At 32.4% G+C, this 16,014-nt stretch overlaps 7 protein-coding genes across 7 annotated transcripts; 2 read left to right on the top strand and 5 right to left on the bottom strand. All coding sequences in view use genetic code 12, as the record gives it.

The window, feature by feature from the left end:
• Window positions 1-150: 150 nt before the first annotated feature.
• On the top strand, window positions 151-2,263 carry CDC7 (serine/threonine protein kinase). Its single transcript, XM_064908963.1, has one exon. The coding sequence runs from the start codon at window positions 461-463 to the stop codon at window positions 2,213-2,215; it is 1,755 nt and encodes a 584-aa protein (XP_064764346.1). The 5' UTR covers window positions 151-460; the 3' UTR covers window positions 2,216-2,263.
• DFJ63DRAFT_5842 (uncharacterized protein) lies at window positions 2,264-4,013 on the bottom strand. The gene has a single exon (XM_064908966.1). It carries the CDS (start codon window positions 3,590-3,592, stop codon window positions 2,312-2,314), a length of 1,281 nt encoding a protein of 426 aa, XP_064764345.1. The 5' UTR covers window positions 3,593-4,013; the 3' UTR covers window positions 2,264-2,311.
• RPC40 (DNA-directed RNA polymerase core subunit) lies at window positions 4,013-5,602 on the bottom strand. The gene has a single exon (XM_064908962.1). It carries the CDS (start codon window positions 5,439-5,441, stop codon window positions 4,434-4,436), a length of 1,008 nt encoding a protein of 335 aa, XP_064764344.1. The 5' UTR covers window positions 5,442-5,602; the 3' UTR covers window positions 4,013-4,433.
• Window positions 5,603-5,763: 161 nt separating this feature from the next.
• On the bottom strand, window positions 5,764-6,531 carry DFJ63DRAFT_310171 (uncharacterized protein; the record flags this gene model as incomplete). Its single annotated transcript, XM_064905548.1, has 1 exon — window positions 5,764-6,531. The coding sequence occupies one exon, from the start codon at window positions 6,529-6,531 to the stop codon at window positions 5,764-5,766; it is 768 nt and encodes a 255-aa protein (XP_064764343.1).
• A 91-nt stretch (window positions 6,532-6,622) lies between these two features.
• On the bottom strand, window positions 6,623-8,545 carry BIO32 (Bio32p). The gene has a single exon (XM_064908961.1). It carries the CDS (start codon window positions 8,073-8,075, stop codon window positions 6,714-6,716), a length of 1,362 nt encoding a protein of 453 aa, XP_064764342.1. The 5' UTR covers window positions 8,076-8,545; the 3' UTR covers window positions 6,623-6,713.
• A 1-nt stretch (window position 8,546) lies between these two features.
• Window positions 8,547-12,340, bottom strand: UTP22 (rRNA-processing protein). Its single transcript, XM_064908960.1, has one exon. It carries the CDS (start codon window positions 12,147-12,149, stop codon window positions 8,613-8,615), a length of 3,537 nt encoding a protein of 1,178 aa, XP_064764341.1. The 5' UTR covers window positions 12,150-12,340; the 3' UTR covers window positions 8,547-8,612.
• On the top strand, window positions 12,341-14,981 carry ERG7 (lanosterol synthase). The gene has a single exon (XM_064908968.1). The coding sequence runs from the start codon at window positions 12,532-12,534 to the stop codon at window positions 14,719-14,721; it is 2,190 nt and encodes a 729-aa protein (XP_064764340.1). The 5' UTR covers window positions 12,341-12,531; the 3' UTR covers window positions 14,722-14,981.
• Window positions 14,982-16,014: the final 1,033 nt, after the last annotated feature.

Below are 16,014 nucleotides of genomic sequence, written 5' to 3'. Positions count from 1 at the left end.
GTATAGTTATATATAATTTAAATCGAGTAGTATGATAGAAGGTAAACTGATGATACAATTGAAGAATGGTTAAACTATGTTTTCTATCCATTGAAAGGTGATTTAACATATTATTATTGTCTTATATAAGCAAAACCTTAACTACTAGTGCTTAAACTAATATCTCATGAAGTTAGACTACTACCCATTTGAGCTACTTACCATTATCATCCATTCTAACCACCATTACCACACTTAAGTAGAAGGTTGCAAAATATTACAGCTTTTTAACCAGATTCTTTTTCTGGTAAACAAAACAACGAAAAAACGCGAACTGCATATAACTCAGTGTTTACAAATTTAACGAAGGGGACAAAAAAATGGCTGTAAGTAAATCATGAAATTACAGCCAAACGTCAAACAATCGATTTCAACCATATAGAAGATAGAATTGACTGGTATCTAGGTATCGGGAAGCAAGATGGACTTGATGAAATTGTTAGATGATAAACCATCGCCTCAGAAAGATCCTTTACTTCTGTTACAAACCAATAGTTTTATGATCAAGAAAAGAAAAATATCAAGTGATGATCCATTCAATGAAAGACAAAGCTCAGAAAGAAGAGTTAAAGTGATATCGAAATCACCATTTGAAGCTGATTTGGGTGCTTCTCCTTATATACGGAATCAAAACTTAGCCAGAACCATTTCCCATAATCATAGTAATAATAGTCATAATAATAATAATAATCATAATAATAATAATTTCAGTAATAACGCGGTGGTATCTAGTGATATTGATTTTAAAGCTGCTAATAGAACCACCATAGTTGAATTAGATCATAGCGATCAACAGAAACAAGAAAGTGGAAGTGGTGGTATAGGAGACATTATAGAGGAAGATCCATTATATGAAGATGATGAAGTATCTTTAGAAGTATTGGAAGAAATGCATAAATTAGAAGAGAATTTCCCTATTTTATCAACTGAATTCAGATTGATTGATAAAATTGGAGAAGGAACCTTTTCAACGGTATATAAAGCAGAAGTATTAAGTGGTTATGTTAAATTAGGGTCAGAAATGTGGAAATCTCCTCCATTAAAAAAATCAAATAGATCAGTACCGGCAAAGAAAAAGAATCCTATAGTAGCATTAAAACAAATTTATGTCACATCTTCACCTAATAGAATCCATAATGAATTAAGTTTATTATATACTTTAACTGGTAATTCTCATGTTGCTCCTTTATTGGACGTGTTAAGATTTCAAGATCAAGTATTAGCTATATTACCATTTTATCAACATGCTGATTTTAGAGATTTTTATCGAGATTTACCCATTAAAGGAATAAAGAAATATTTAAAGGAACTCTTTGAAGCCTTAGATTATGTTCATGATAAAGGGGTATTACATAGAGATTTAAAACCTACCAACTTTTTATATGATCCTTTTAAAGGTAAAGGAGTATTAGTTGATTTCGGTTTAGCTGAAAGAATGCCTACTTATGGTAATGGTAAAGCATCAGTAACTACCACCAATGGTTGTCCATGTCTTAACAAAGACAAAATAATGATTAATAGAACCCATACAAAAAGATTAAATATCAAAGGAGCATATCCTAAAACAGATGGTAGACCTCCTAGAAGAGCCAATAGAGCAGGAACCAGAGGTTTCAGAGCACCAGAAGTATTGTTTAAATGTACTAATCAAACTACAAAGATAGATATATGGTCTGCAGGAGTGATTGGATTTTCATTATTATCAAGAAAATTCCCACTTTTTAATTCTCCTGATGATACAGATGCATTATTAGAATTAGCCCTTATATTTGGATTAGAGAAATTACAAAAATGTGCTGAACTTCATGGATGTGGATTAGAAGTTAATCTCAATAATGCTATTGCTTCAAATGGGAACTTGATTAAAGTATTACATAGTTTATTAAGTTATGAAATTGATAATGAATGTTTCCCTCCTGATAGTGTGGCATATGATACTATGAAATTATTTAGTTCTCAAGGTGATATATTTGTTAAACCAAGTTTCGATGAAGAAGAATCAGGAGATTCATTTAAAAAGAATATTGAAGATTATAGAGATCATAAACAAATGATGGAATTATTAAGTGGATGTTTTAAAATGGATCCTACCAAACGATTATCAGCTAAATCTGCCTTAAAATTACCATTCTTCCAAGAGTTAACTATATCACAAGATGATGAAGTACTTCTTTAAAAAAACTAATTTACATGCATTAAATAAATTAAATAAATAAATAGATATATATATATACGTATTTATAGATATATATATATATAAATGGTAAAAATATCAAACGTCATAATCGTCATAATCGTCGTAATTATTATCGTCATCAGTATCAAACAGATCTCTTGATCTTTTTCTAGCGGCTGATGTATGAGTACTGACTTCATTAGTAGGTGTGGTGGGGCTTCCTTTGCCCAGTTTATCATCTTTATCCTTATGATCGAAATGGACCCCTTTATTCCATTTTCGATTCAATTTATGAATTAATTTATTCTGTTCCTTTAAAGTTTTCATTATTGGTTCGTCAGATATAGCATCTACCGATATGCTATCATTATTATTATTGTTATTGTTGTTGCTGGTGTTGTTATTGCTATTTACAAATTTTGTTTCGATGCTTTTTAATGAGGTGGATATACTTGCATTTGGATTGGTATTAGTTAATTCGAATTGTAAGTCTTTAGAATAGATCGATTTCTTCTTTAATATTGAATGTTGAATCAAACTACTTGATTTCTTCTTCTTAGCTGTTAAACTTTCATTACTAATTTTTTCTAATGATAATGGTGATGGAGTTATATCTTGTAAATTTCGAAGTGCAGTACTTAAATTAGCAAGAGTTACTGAAGAAGTTGGACTTGAACTTTGATATCCATTATTGGTGGAAGGAGATGATGGAGTTGTTGGTACTCTATTTGATTGAGTGAAATCATCATATTTAAACTTGAAATCCTTTTTAAGATTGACCATTTGTTCTGAATTTTTCTTTAATTTAAATACTGGTTTAAGAATTGATCTTGCTGCTAAAGCAGGAGCAATCGGAGTTGAAATTTCAAATTCCAGATCATCATCAGATAGGATGGCACTAGTATTGATCATAGTTCTTACTTTTGGTGAATCATTAATCGAAGTGGAAGCATGATGATGAAGTTGAGAAAGTGTGGTGGGGTTATTTATGAAGGCTGTGGGTTGTTGAGCATTTAGTGAGGCTAAACTGGTAGTACTATTATTTCGAGTTGGTCGTATAAGATTTTCATCTATAGATACTATGGAGTTCCGAGGACTTTCTAGACTTATGATCGATAAGCTTCGTACTGTGGTTGAAGTATTATTTATAATGGGATGAACGGTAGATGTATTTGATATCCCAGACGCATTAATGATAGAATGATTGGAAGTAATTGAATTCATCGATGAAGACCGTTGTTTAGTGGATGTCACGATGCTAGGTTTTATAAGATGGGGAGTACCAGAACTAGAAGTATCTGATCCTCCTCCAGCATTATACTGAAGTTGTTCACTAAAGTATGATGATGAAGATGAAGATGCCATCTTGTGGGACATGGCTATATTTAGAAATTAAGAATTATTTTCCCACACAACAAGCCTCTTGATAATGATATGAAAAATAAGCTTAGTTGGAAAGGAATAATCTAGGATGAACCAAAGATCGAGTGAATGAACGTTACTTAAGCTTCTACTACCACTAACTAGCTTCAAATAAAGATGACAGAGAATTCTGATAACGATAAAATTAAGAAAAATGGGTTATAATATTTTAATTATGTAGCCAGTAATCAAGAAAAAAAAAAATTCGCTTTTTTTGCGTGATGAGAAGTGCTACGCTACGCTACCCTAATTAGTGACAAGAAAATTCCGCTAACATTGGATTGTTTTAATGATCTATTTATCAGCTTATATGTGGTTAATTGGGGTGGTGTGGCGTCTTGTGTCGTTTGATACTGACAGTGTTAATGGATGCTAAATCTAGGGGGCAAATATGGTTTTGATCTCTCTATCTTTTGTGATTGCCAACGATAAATGGTTGCATAACACTCACACACACATCGCGTAAAAAAAGTTATGAGGGCAACTTAAGCGAAGACTATTTTTAGCTGCTAAATTGAATTGAAGGGTTATATATTTACACTAATTTAATCTGGATTAGGTTGGGATTTGTTATGCTCGTATATTTGTGCTAGAGTAAGAGATAAACAAGTTACAATGGTAGTAAATGAAAGATTTCACCTCATTTACACCGAGTCATTAGATCGCAGATCATTATTGATAAGATAGATCTAACCCTACAATTCAAAGTTTATACAAAGTTTTCAATTATTATAATTACTTTTTTTAATATACAAGGGGTGGTGGAAGAGACCAATTACATAATACTCTATATGATCTATTGACTAATTGGACAATTTCTCAAGTATTGAGCTTTATTTTTCAATACTCTTACTGATTTGAAGAAAATTTCTTCTGGTGACATGGCTCCAGTGGATTCAACATTGAAGATGAAATGATCTCTCTTTCTACCTAATTTGACTTTACCATCAAATTCATCATGTCTTAATACTTCTCTTGAAACAGTATCCTTTCTAGCATCTTTAACATAAGCTTCACCATTGTTATTAATAGCAATAACACCAGATGGGAAACATTTTTGAAATCTTTTGGCAGAAGATCCTTTAATTGGTTCTTTAATATCAATTACTGGCATTAATCTATAAGATGCAGTAGCAACTGGAGAAAATTTAGCATGATCACTACCAATACCTAATACACAATGAGCTCTTAATGAAATTTCTTGACCTGGTCTTAATTTAGCTAATAAAATATCTGGATCTGAAGCAACAACTGGACTATTCTTAAATCTTTCAGCTTGATTACCTTGAGGTTCAAATTTTAAATCTTTAGCATAAACATGAGCATTTTTATATAATTCTTTTGGATTAGTGGAATTCTTTGGTGCATGTGTGTTTTTGGAACAAACCACATCTAATGATAATACAACAGTGTTTTCTTCAGTATAACGTTCATTTTCATCTTGAGTTTTATCAACCCAATTTAATAAATCAGGATCAATCTTTAATGGAATTAACCCAATTCTATGAGCCAACACTTCATCTTGTATAACACTGGTGTTCATAAACATATAAACAGCCTCAGCAGCCACAGATGGAACTTCAGCAATCATGATACGACGGAATGCATTGGATATAGAAGTATCTATATTAACTAAATCGAAATTGGCAGTTCTTTCAGTTATATATGAAATTTGAATATCAAATTGATCTTTGAATTTTTCAATATCCCATGAATTATCTTCACTACTGGAATGACCTGGGAAGTCAGTTGAACTAGCATTAGTCACTCTATTATATTCAATACCCACTATATTATCCCCCATCGTTGATTGACTATAGTCTAAACTCAAGTTTTATGTCTATGCTTCTCTTCTCTTCTAAATCGAAATGCTCTTCTGTATTTTTTTTTTTTCACTCTCTCATCGATTTTTTGTTAGGCATTAATAATACAGTTTAGTACATGATAAACTGTAAAATTTTCATTTGACGTTATCCTGCTTTTATTATTGCCCTACAATTATCCATCATAGTTGATAATCTACGAATCTTATAGTTAAGTAGTATAGGTGTATATAATACTACTTCCTGTGTAATCTATGCTATTTATTTAAATTGTTACATTATTCATTAGTTTCTTCGATTTCTTCATACCATGAACAGAGCTGTTGGTGGAGTAGCGGGGGTGGCACCTCCTAACAACAGTGTAGGTGAAGAGAATCTATCTTCATATCTAAGGACTTTTCTAACATTACCTGTTAAATCAATACTCATTAGGAGCACGTTTCCATTATAACCATCACCTTCAATATGAGCTTTATCAATGATTTGTTCTTCTTCATTAAGATTCAAGTCCGGCTTTTTCAGTTCTAAAACAATAGAATCATCAGTAACACACATTAAACTATGATAAGTTAATTGAATGAAGAAAACAAGTAAATCCAATACTAATAATTCAAAAGTTGAATAAGGTAACCTTTCTCCAATAAATTGAACTGACATTCCACCATGCAAATATCCATCTGCCGATGGACTCTTTTTATAAACCCCAAATAATAAATGTATCAATATACAAAACCCATTAGCTGTTATTATCCCTAATAATAATGATTTGGTCAATGCTCTTTTATTTTCATCTGATACCATTACTCTGACACTTGCCGTCGGATATGGATTTGATATGGAATATTGAATAAACGCCCTTATGGCCAATCTTAACATCGATATATCTCTTAAGTAGATGATTCCTATTATGGCAAACCCTATGAATTTAGCTGATTGTCTTAAATCTTCTAAGAAGAACTTCTTCCTTTTATATAGTACAGATGCATTATTGACTAACGTTTGTTCGATAGTGGGGTACTTTTTTGCTTGGAAATCTCGTAGCTCTGCTTCCAAATTTATGGTTTGTGTCATCACAGAACCTACTAACACTTGATATGACACGGAATGATCTTTATCCAAACCGATTGAATGATGATGTATTATCAATGTCAAACACAATTCAAAGGTCAAATGGTGTTCAACTCTACTTCAATTAGACACGCAAAAAATCTCACACAGTCCTGCATATTAAATTTGCATTCAAATAATTCTAATTATAAAAAGTCAGCTATACCCTTACTTACAGCATCTACAATGATATCTATTTGTTCCTTAGTAACGTCAAACGATGGGGCAATTAGGATATGATCACCTGAAAAACCATCATTTGTTCCAAAACCAGGATAAACCCCCACACCTCTATTCCAAATAAAATCATGAATTTTATAACCAACTTTAAGGCTAGTATCAAAGGTTTCTAAAGTTTTCTTATCTTTGACAAATTCGATTCCCCAGAATAATCCTCTACCTCTGATATCACCCACAATTTTAAGAGGCAAGACTTCTTGTTTAAGTTTCTCTTCAAGGTAGGCACCCATTTCAAGTACATTGCTTAATAAACCATCTCTCTCGATAATCCTTTGAATTGCAAGACCTGCAGCACTGGATAAAGCAAATGATTGATAAGTATGTCCATTGTTGAAACTACTAGTACCAGATCGAAGACCTTCAATAACTTTGGGAGAAATGAAAACTGCAGACAATGGTGAATAACCACCTCCAAGAGCTTTTCCAGCAGTAGTAATATCAGGCACTATTCCTTCTTGTTCCCAAGCAAAGAAAGTACCTGTTCTTCCTGATCCACACATGATTTCATCAAGCACGAGTAAAACGTCATACTTATTACAAACTTTTTGTATTGCTTTAAAATAACCCTTTGGAGCTGTAACACAAGCTGTAGTTGCTCCAACAACAGTTTCAGCAAAGAAAGCTGCCACATTTTCAGGTCCAATTTCTAAGATTTCATTTTCTAATTCAGTGGCTAATCTTTGGACATATTCATCACTAGTTTCAACATCCAACTTATATCTATATTCAAAAGCAGGACCAACTTGATGAAATTGAGAACTAATGATGTTTTCATATGGTAATCTTCTAGCTTTATGGCCTGAAAGAGATAATCCAGAAAGACAATTACCATGATACGATTGTTTTCTTGAAATAAAATGAACTTTTGATGTTTTACCTTGCTCATAGAAATATTGAGTAACCAATTTTACAGCAGCTTCGTTGGCTTCACTACCAGAGTTGACAAAGTAAACCTTTGATATCTTTCCTTCATACTTTTCTATCAATTTATTTGCTAACTCTTCCGATACACTTGTAGTATAATCCCCAGTATGGATATATGCAACTCGATTTAATTGGTCAGAAACAGCCTTAATAACTTCAGGATTGGAATGTCCAACTGAAATAACAGCCGCTCCACCACATCCATCCAAGACCTTGGTACCATCCTGTAAGTAGAGGTAAGCTCCCTGTGCTCTTTCAACAACATTGGGAGCATGACCTAACGATCTATGAAGTAATTTTGAGGTTAAAACCTCTTCATTTGACATCATTTTAGAGCCCTCCATTATGCTGTTTGAGTTATTTATTTTGAAACTGATCAACAAAGAGAAATATCCCCTATTTATATACTTTTCCAACTACAATGAGTCATGTTATTTAGTTTTAAATCGCTCTGACCACAGTCCATTTTATTTATATGTCAAATTCAGATTGTTTTTAAAAGATAAGGCTCTATTTGTGCTGGGAATGGAGTGTATATAATAGAGTAACATTACCCGGATAAGTCTTTGAAGAATGTTGAATTATATCCATGGGTACAACAAGTTTTGTGCCCTATAAAATCGTATAACTATCCTTCAAGTAGCCCTTTAACGGATGATATCATCGAATTAACAATTTTACTTTCTGTATAAACAACCATTAATAGATACTTTCTTATCATAAATTTCTACTGTAAATTGATTGTGCGCTTATTCCAAATTGGGAATAATTCAATTTTGCGACAACAACACTAAAATTTTACGAGGCAACTCACATTAAAATATAATATTACAATAAATTAAGATTATATTTACTATACATATATGCATACATATGTTACTCTACTTTCTGATCTTGATAGATTGAACTAAATCTCCACCAAGTAATGTCATTTGGTTGTAGATAGCTTCTTTATTGATTACGATTTCACCAGTCAGATCTTCTACTGGTTTGGTATTTATACCGACATTAACCCTAAACTTCTTCTTATTTAAAGCCATTGGAACAAAAATACCAGTGACATAGTTTGAATCTCCACCTTCACTTATACCAGTGAACTTTCTTGATGAGAAAATGATTGCATTTCCAAATTTCTTGTTTAATTCATCAACATATGCTTGGATTAAATCATACTTAGTAGTGATATCATCAGGGAAAGAAGTCAATGGATTAATTAAATTCTTGAATGTATTAGGAGGTAAGACACCAGATGAGGTAGTTAAATTAGCAGACTTAACATTGATAACAAAATCATAATCTTTTAAAGCAGGAGTGAAGATTAAATCAAGAGTAGCATCTGATAATCCATCCTTTTTAATCAATTGAATAGCAACTCTAGATAAAGCAGTCAATCTAGAAGAAATTGGTAACGCTAATTGATTTGACCATAAAATACCAGAAGGATCTTCCTTTGAAGCAACAAAGAATTGAGTCTTGATACCAGATGGATCATTGGATCTAATGGTTTCAAAATTTTGCTCAATCACTCTATAGGCTTGAACAGTTAATTTATCATTTAATTTTTCATCATCATCCGTGACTGTACTTTTAACAAGATCCAATACTAATGATTCTTCTTTCCAATTCCAGTTAGCAACGAAATTCAATATTTGTAAGAAACCATTTTCAAGTGAATGTGGAACAGAATAAGGAGCTGGATCAACGAATGATTTAAGAGCGATTAATTCGATCAATTCATCAGTGAAATGTTGTAAAAGTAATTGAGAATCCAACCATAATTTGAATAATCTGACAGTGGATGAATAAAATTGGAAATGATGAGCTAATTGAGTTACGGTTCTAGTATGTTTAACAGCTCCGATATATTTTTGATTGAATTTTAAATAAACGTCTTGCATCAAAGCCTTTTGCTTTTCTGAATTTGCAACTGCTCTCAAGTATAATACTTCATCTCTTTCAGTTAAGACTCTGATCTTAAAACCAAAACCTTCTGGAGTCAACACATTCAATAAAGAAATATCTTCGTTGAATGGAATAGAGTCATCTTTGGTAATAAATGACTTATAAGTAGTATTATTATTAAGTAACTCATTAATCTTTAATAAGAAAGCTGTCTTGGTTTTCTCTAAAGATGATAATTCATCAGGCCACCTGGTAGAAGTTTCAAATTGTAAAACTACTTCATTCCAAAAGTCTGGATTGGAAACAGCAAATGGTACTGGTTGTAATAATGAAGAAAATCTTAAACCAGTTGATGCAGCTGAAATTGATTTGACTCCTAATGGTAAATCCAAATTAGTAATAATCTTATTCATATTATCAAAGGCTGATCTCAAGGCAGTGAAACTTGCTGATGAGGATGCAACTTGATTAGATGCTGATGGTAACAATGGAAGTGGAAGTTTACTTGTGAAGCTTGTAATTTCTGTACTTAAATGATGAGAAATTTCAGAATGTAAATGTAAATCAAGAGCAAATTTGATTATACTTAACACCAATGGTTCATTATCACTTGGAGTCCAAACCACACAATGTTGGATGGTACCTACTTTAAATCTTCTTAATGATGCTTTAGAACCCCAGAATGATCTGAATTTTAATCCTAATTCTTGTTCATCATTATTTGGACCTCTTGTTACTAATTTATCACATTCATCTGGATTTAATTTAAGTCCTATTATATAACTATTAGTGGTGTTGGTTGGTTTTCTCTTACTGATAGGAAAATAATTACTAACTTTTTCACTTTTGATAAATAAGGAAGTTATTCTATCTCCTAATGCCTTTTGCAAAATTTTGTAAATCTTATTCTTAATGTAATTATCAAAACTTATGAATGAAATCTTTTCTAATGGACCAAATGAATCATTTAATTCTTCAGGAATAGAAAGATTCAATACAATATCGTATTTCATATGATCAAAATTAGAATTTTGTAACAAGATAGGATCGAATCTATCTTTAACAACATCATTTAACAAGTTCAATGATTCCTTAGCTTGTTCTTGTAAAGTTTGATAAGAAGCTTGTGTCATTTTCCATAGTATATTCAACTTGGTATTTTTATCAAATATAGTTGGGACATTAAAACCATCTGAATTATATTTTGAAGAGCTACTTTCACCAATTAAACTTGAAAATGAAAGATAACCACTATTTAAATCCATGGTTGCTAAGTATTTAATCAAACCTTTAAATAATTGGTATGACGAGAAACCATGAAGTAAGATTTTATTTCCATTTAAACCACCACCATTTAATAAAGCACTCATCAAAATGGCGAATTCAAAATGACCGAACCCACCTTCATTAATAGATGAACCGAAACCTCTTTGTTTTAACCATAATCTACCTAACACACAAGCATCTTTAAATGCTTCTGTTGATTTTTTGGTAGTATATAAATATTTCAAATAATAATCATTACTAGTCAAAGATAAAATGGCGGCATTATAAAGTGGAGTTGGAGGTAAATCTTCAGTATCAGCTTGAACTCTGATACAATTCTTATCTGGTAAAAGCTTTTTATTTTCAAAAATACCGAATGGGAAGGAAACAATTAAATTAATGGAGAACTTTGTTTTATGAAAAGTTAAATCTTCTGGATTGTCAGTGCTGATACTTTCGACCCTTAAAACAGGAGTTAATATATCATCATTTAAGAAATGATTAGTGATTTTAATAGGTAAGTTATTTTTTTTGGATAATGGGATTAAGTTTTCAGTTAAATAAGCCATGTAGAATGCTCTCTTATATAAAGCTCTATAATTTAAGTAATCTTTAGGTTGAAACAATTCTCGTGGCATGACGATAGCAACATCTATAGTCAGACCTTGAGGTTGAGCTATACCAGTCTTCAAACCAAATGAACCCACAAGAGATACATCTTCAGGAGGTAAATAAGAAAATGTATAATTAAGTTTAGTTGGTTTTGGATCTGGGAATGGGATAACCACTTTTTTGGAATTGAAATGATTTTCAGCTTGTTGTAAAGTTAACTTACTAACAGGAGGTATCTTGGTGATTAAGTCATGTAATCTATGTAATGCTTTTTCTATTTTATGGATATTGCTTTCTTTTATTCTCAATTCTTTCATTAATTCATCTATTTGCAATTTAAAGATATTAGATTTGAATAACTCTGCTGTTTCACGAGCAACTTGAATGTCTTGAGCTGAAAGTTGTTTCTTTTGCTTCTTAGTAGGACGTTGTGTATGTTTATTATTATTATCTGCTTTACCTTCTTCTTGAGCTTTTCCTTCTTCCTCTTCCTCTTCCTCTTCCTCTTCTTCATTTCCATTATCTAATTCTTCATCGGACTCGTCTTGAGATCCACCATTTTCATACGCCACATTCTCGATCTCTCTTTCCTCAACCTCAGGAGCAAACGTGACTTGAGCCGACCTTTTCTTGCCCATGTTACGATCTGTATGGTTGTCCTTTACAGCTGTGTTTGGTATATGTTTGCCAACTGAAGTTTGAAAACCTTTCCTTAGTTATATATATACATTAGGGCTTTTCACATTTTTTTTTACAAGCACACACTCTTCTCATAAATTTTTTTTTCCTGGCTAGAAAATGAAAACATCCATACATCCACTTTTTGAGATGGTAATCACACGACTACAAAATTTGAAATATTCGCACGACCATTGTCAATCATGTGACTAAGTGAACGTGACTTTTCTTTCTCCTCTTTCGTTTAACATTTAAAGTATACGAAGATTTAAGTTAGCAGCTAAATTTATAGTTAACAATTGTTATAATTCCATATCATTGTGTTGTGGTCAAGTCTTCATAATGTATTATTCTGAAGAGATTGGACTCCCCAAGACGGATCCTAAACGATGGAGATTGAGAACTGATCCAGTTGGTCGTGAGACTTGGCATTATATCAATGAAGAAGATACTATTCATGAAGAACAAACTAGTTATGTGAAATATTTGTTGGGATTGGAAGATTTTTCAACACCAGAACCTGCTGTTATTGAAACTCCATTCAGTGCAGCTAAGAAGGGAGCAGAGTTCCTTGAATTGTTACAAGATGAATCAAGTGGAATTTTCCCTTGTCAATATAAGGGTCCCATGTTTATGACTATTGGATATATTACTGCTAATTATTTTAGTAAAAATGAAATACCTGAACCATACCGTCAAGAAATGATACGGTATATTGTTAATACTTCACATCCAGTTGATGGAGGTTGGGGTTTACATTCAATTGACAAATCAACTTGTTTTGGAACTACTATGAACTATGTATGTCTTAGATTATTAGGTCTTCCTGCTGATCATATAGTATGTAAGAAAGCCAGAGAGACATTACATAGCTTAGGTGGGGCTATAAAGAATCCTCATTGGGGGAAATCATGGTTAGCATTATTAAACCTTTATGATTGGGATGGAGTTAACCCTGCTCCACCTGAATTATGGACATTACCTTATAGTTTACCAATTCATCCAGGTAGATGGTGGGTTCACACAAGAGCTATTTATTTACCATTAGGTTATCTCCTGTCAAACCGAGTCCAATGTGAATTAGATCCATTATTATCAGAAATTCGAAGTGAAATTTATTTACCCCGCCAATTACCTTATGAATCAATCAAATTTTCCAATCATAGAAATGATGTTTGTGGAGTTGATTTGTATTACCCTCATACTACCATATTAGATATGGCTAATTATTTCTTATCAAAGTATGAGAAAATAAGACCAAAATTCGTATTGGATTGGACAAATACAAAGGCATATGAGTTAATGTTGAAAGAATATAAAAACACTGATTATTTATGTATAGCTCCAGTCAATTTTGCATTCAATATGATAGTAACAGCTTATCATGAAGGTACATCATCTAAGAATTTCAAACAATTACAAAACAGAATGAATGATGTTTTATTCCATGGACCACAAGGTATGACAGTTATGGGAACCAATGGTGTTCAAGTATGGGATGCAGCATTCATGATCCAATATTTCTTTATGACTGGGTTGGCTGATTTACCACGTTATCAGCCTATGATCAGGAAAAGTTATCATTTCTTAGTAAGATCTCAATTTACAGAAGACTGTGTGGAAGGAAGTTTTAGGGATAAAAGGAAGGGGGCATGGCCATTCAGTACTAAAGATCAAGGGTACAGTGTTAGTGATTGCACAGCTGAAGCCATCAAAGCTATTATTATGGTAAAATCTCATCCTGATTTCAAGGACATTAAAGATGCTATTAAAGACGATGATTTATTTAATGGTATTGATGTATTATTAAACATTCAAAATGTGGGTAATTTTGAATTTGGATCATTTTCAGCTTATGAAGGTATTAGATCAACTTTATTATTAGAAAAGTTAAATCCAGCCGAAGTATTTAATAATATTATGGTAGAGTATCCTTATGTTGAATGTACCGATTCATCTGTGTTAGGATTAACTTATTTCTCGAAATATTATCCTGATTACAAGACTGAAGTGGTTCAAAGTGCAATTAAGAATGCTATTAATTATATTATAAAAGCTCAAAACTACGATGATGGATCATGGTATGGATCATGGGGGGTGTGTTATACTTATGCAGGTATGTTTGCGTTAGAAGCTTTGAATACAGTTGGATATAATTATTCTAACTCGTACACAGTTGAAAAAGGTTGTGATTTCTTAATTTCCAAACAATTACCAGATGGAGGATGGTCAGAAAGTATGAAAGCTTGTGAAACTCACACCTATGTTAATACCGAACAATCATTGTTAGTTCAAACTTCATGGGCTATAATTGGATTAATTTTGGCTGATTATCCTGATCAAGAACCAATCAAAAAGGGAATTAAATTAATTATGGATCGTCAATTGCCAACTGGTGAATGGAAATTTGAAGATATTGAAGGGGTATTCAATCATAGTTGTGCCATTGAATATCCATCTTATAAATTCTTATTCCCAATCAAGGCCTTAGGATTGTATAAAAATAAGTATGGGGATGAAAAAATTGTATAGGTTAAATTAAAAAAGTAGTAAAGCAACAGTAGTTTAAAAAAGTAAGTAATAAATTATTACAAATGTTATAGGTGCAAAAGAAAGACAACAAAGAGATGTGTAGTAAAACTAAATAAAATCGTGCAAGACAAACACGGAACGGGAATATTACTCTACTCAGAAGAATCCGACACTTATTATTCGACAATCATAGGCAATGACGCTTTTGTTGACACAAGGGATGGGAATAGAACATAACCAGACATAAATTTATGTTAAAAAAACAACAACAGTGTGGGGTTAAAACTAAAAAGAATATGTACATTATAAATCAAGAAAAAAAAGATTTCTGGGCTAGGCCAGGATAGATCTCCCACCAAGCTGGTAATAAATTAGTCATTTTGGCTTATGTTCACTATTTTGCTGTATGAAAAGCTTGTGGAGCCTCTGCTGAGCCAAACACGGTATTACATAAATTTCTAGGCGGTTATAGGCTTTTTTTGACTTTAGCTTGGGGGTAATAAAAAATTGAGAAAATTGTCAGGGCTGCTTAGTCACAAGCTTAAGATTTCCTAGTGGGGGGAAGAGGCGGAGAGTTGTTACGTGACTGGAACGAAAGATCTCGTTAAGCCAAGCAGCTACAGCGACGACGACTAACAGCCATGACGACAGAAAAAAAGAAAACAGGCCGCAGTGCGTAGGGATAGTGAGAAATGTATGCCGATGGGAATTTATGTCTGATCGCAAAAAAAAGTGTCTGAATGGAAAAACTAACATGGAAAAATGTTATGCAAGTTTCATTAGTAGAAGCGCAAAATATACTGTAAAGAGGCAAAATTGAATTTTTTAACTATTTATCGAGGTGATGAGCTGAAGGTGGTAGAAATCCTACCTATCACAAAAAGAAACAAGGTGGATGCTTAATGAAGATACGGTGTTCTAATTTCACAAAACAAATCAGACAGAAATCTTGGTAGGGAAAACGATAGCGATTGTGATACTTACACTTTAAATTTTGTTGAGATGGCCCTAAAATGAGAAAAACAAAGACAATTCAATTCAAACAAGGTAAAAAAAAGTGAATAAATGAAAAAGCCCTTTTAGTTTTGGGGGGCTCCTATCGGTGAAAAGGGTGTGAAGTGGGAGGGGCGGTAGATATTATACTAAGGTCAATCTCTATAGTCACTTGTAAGAAATGAAGGCTTGATGTATGTGGAGATCTTCAATATGCCACTTATGTGTAAATGAAATTAAACATTAATTATTGACATGAACTTGCAATAGTAATAGTAACTGTATATTAAAATAGTAATG

Source organism: Scheffersomyces coipomensis, assembly GCF_036884675.1.
Source record: "Scheffersomyces coipomensis strain NRRL Y-17651 chromosome Unknown DFJ63scaffold_1, whole genome shotgun sequence".
Taxonomy (NCBI): Eukaryota; Fungi; Ascomycota; class Pichiomycetes; order Serinales; family Debaryomycetaceae; genus Scheffersomyces; species Scheffersomyces coipomensis.
This window is presented reverse-complemented; position numbering and strand designations above follow the sequence as displayed.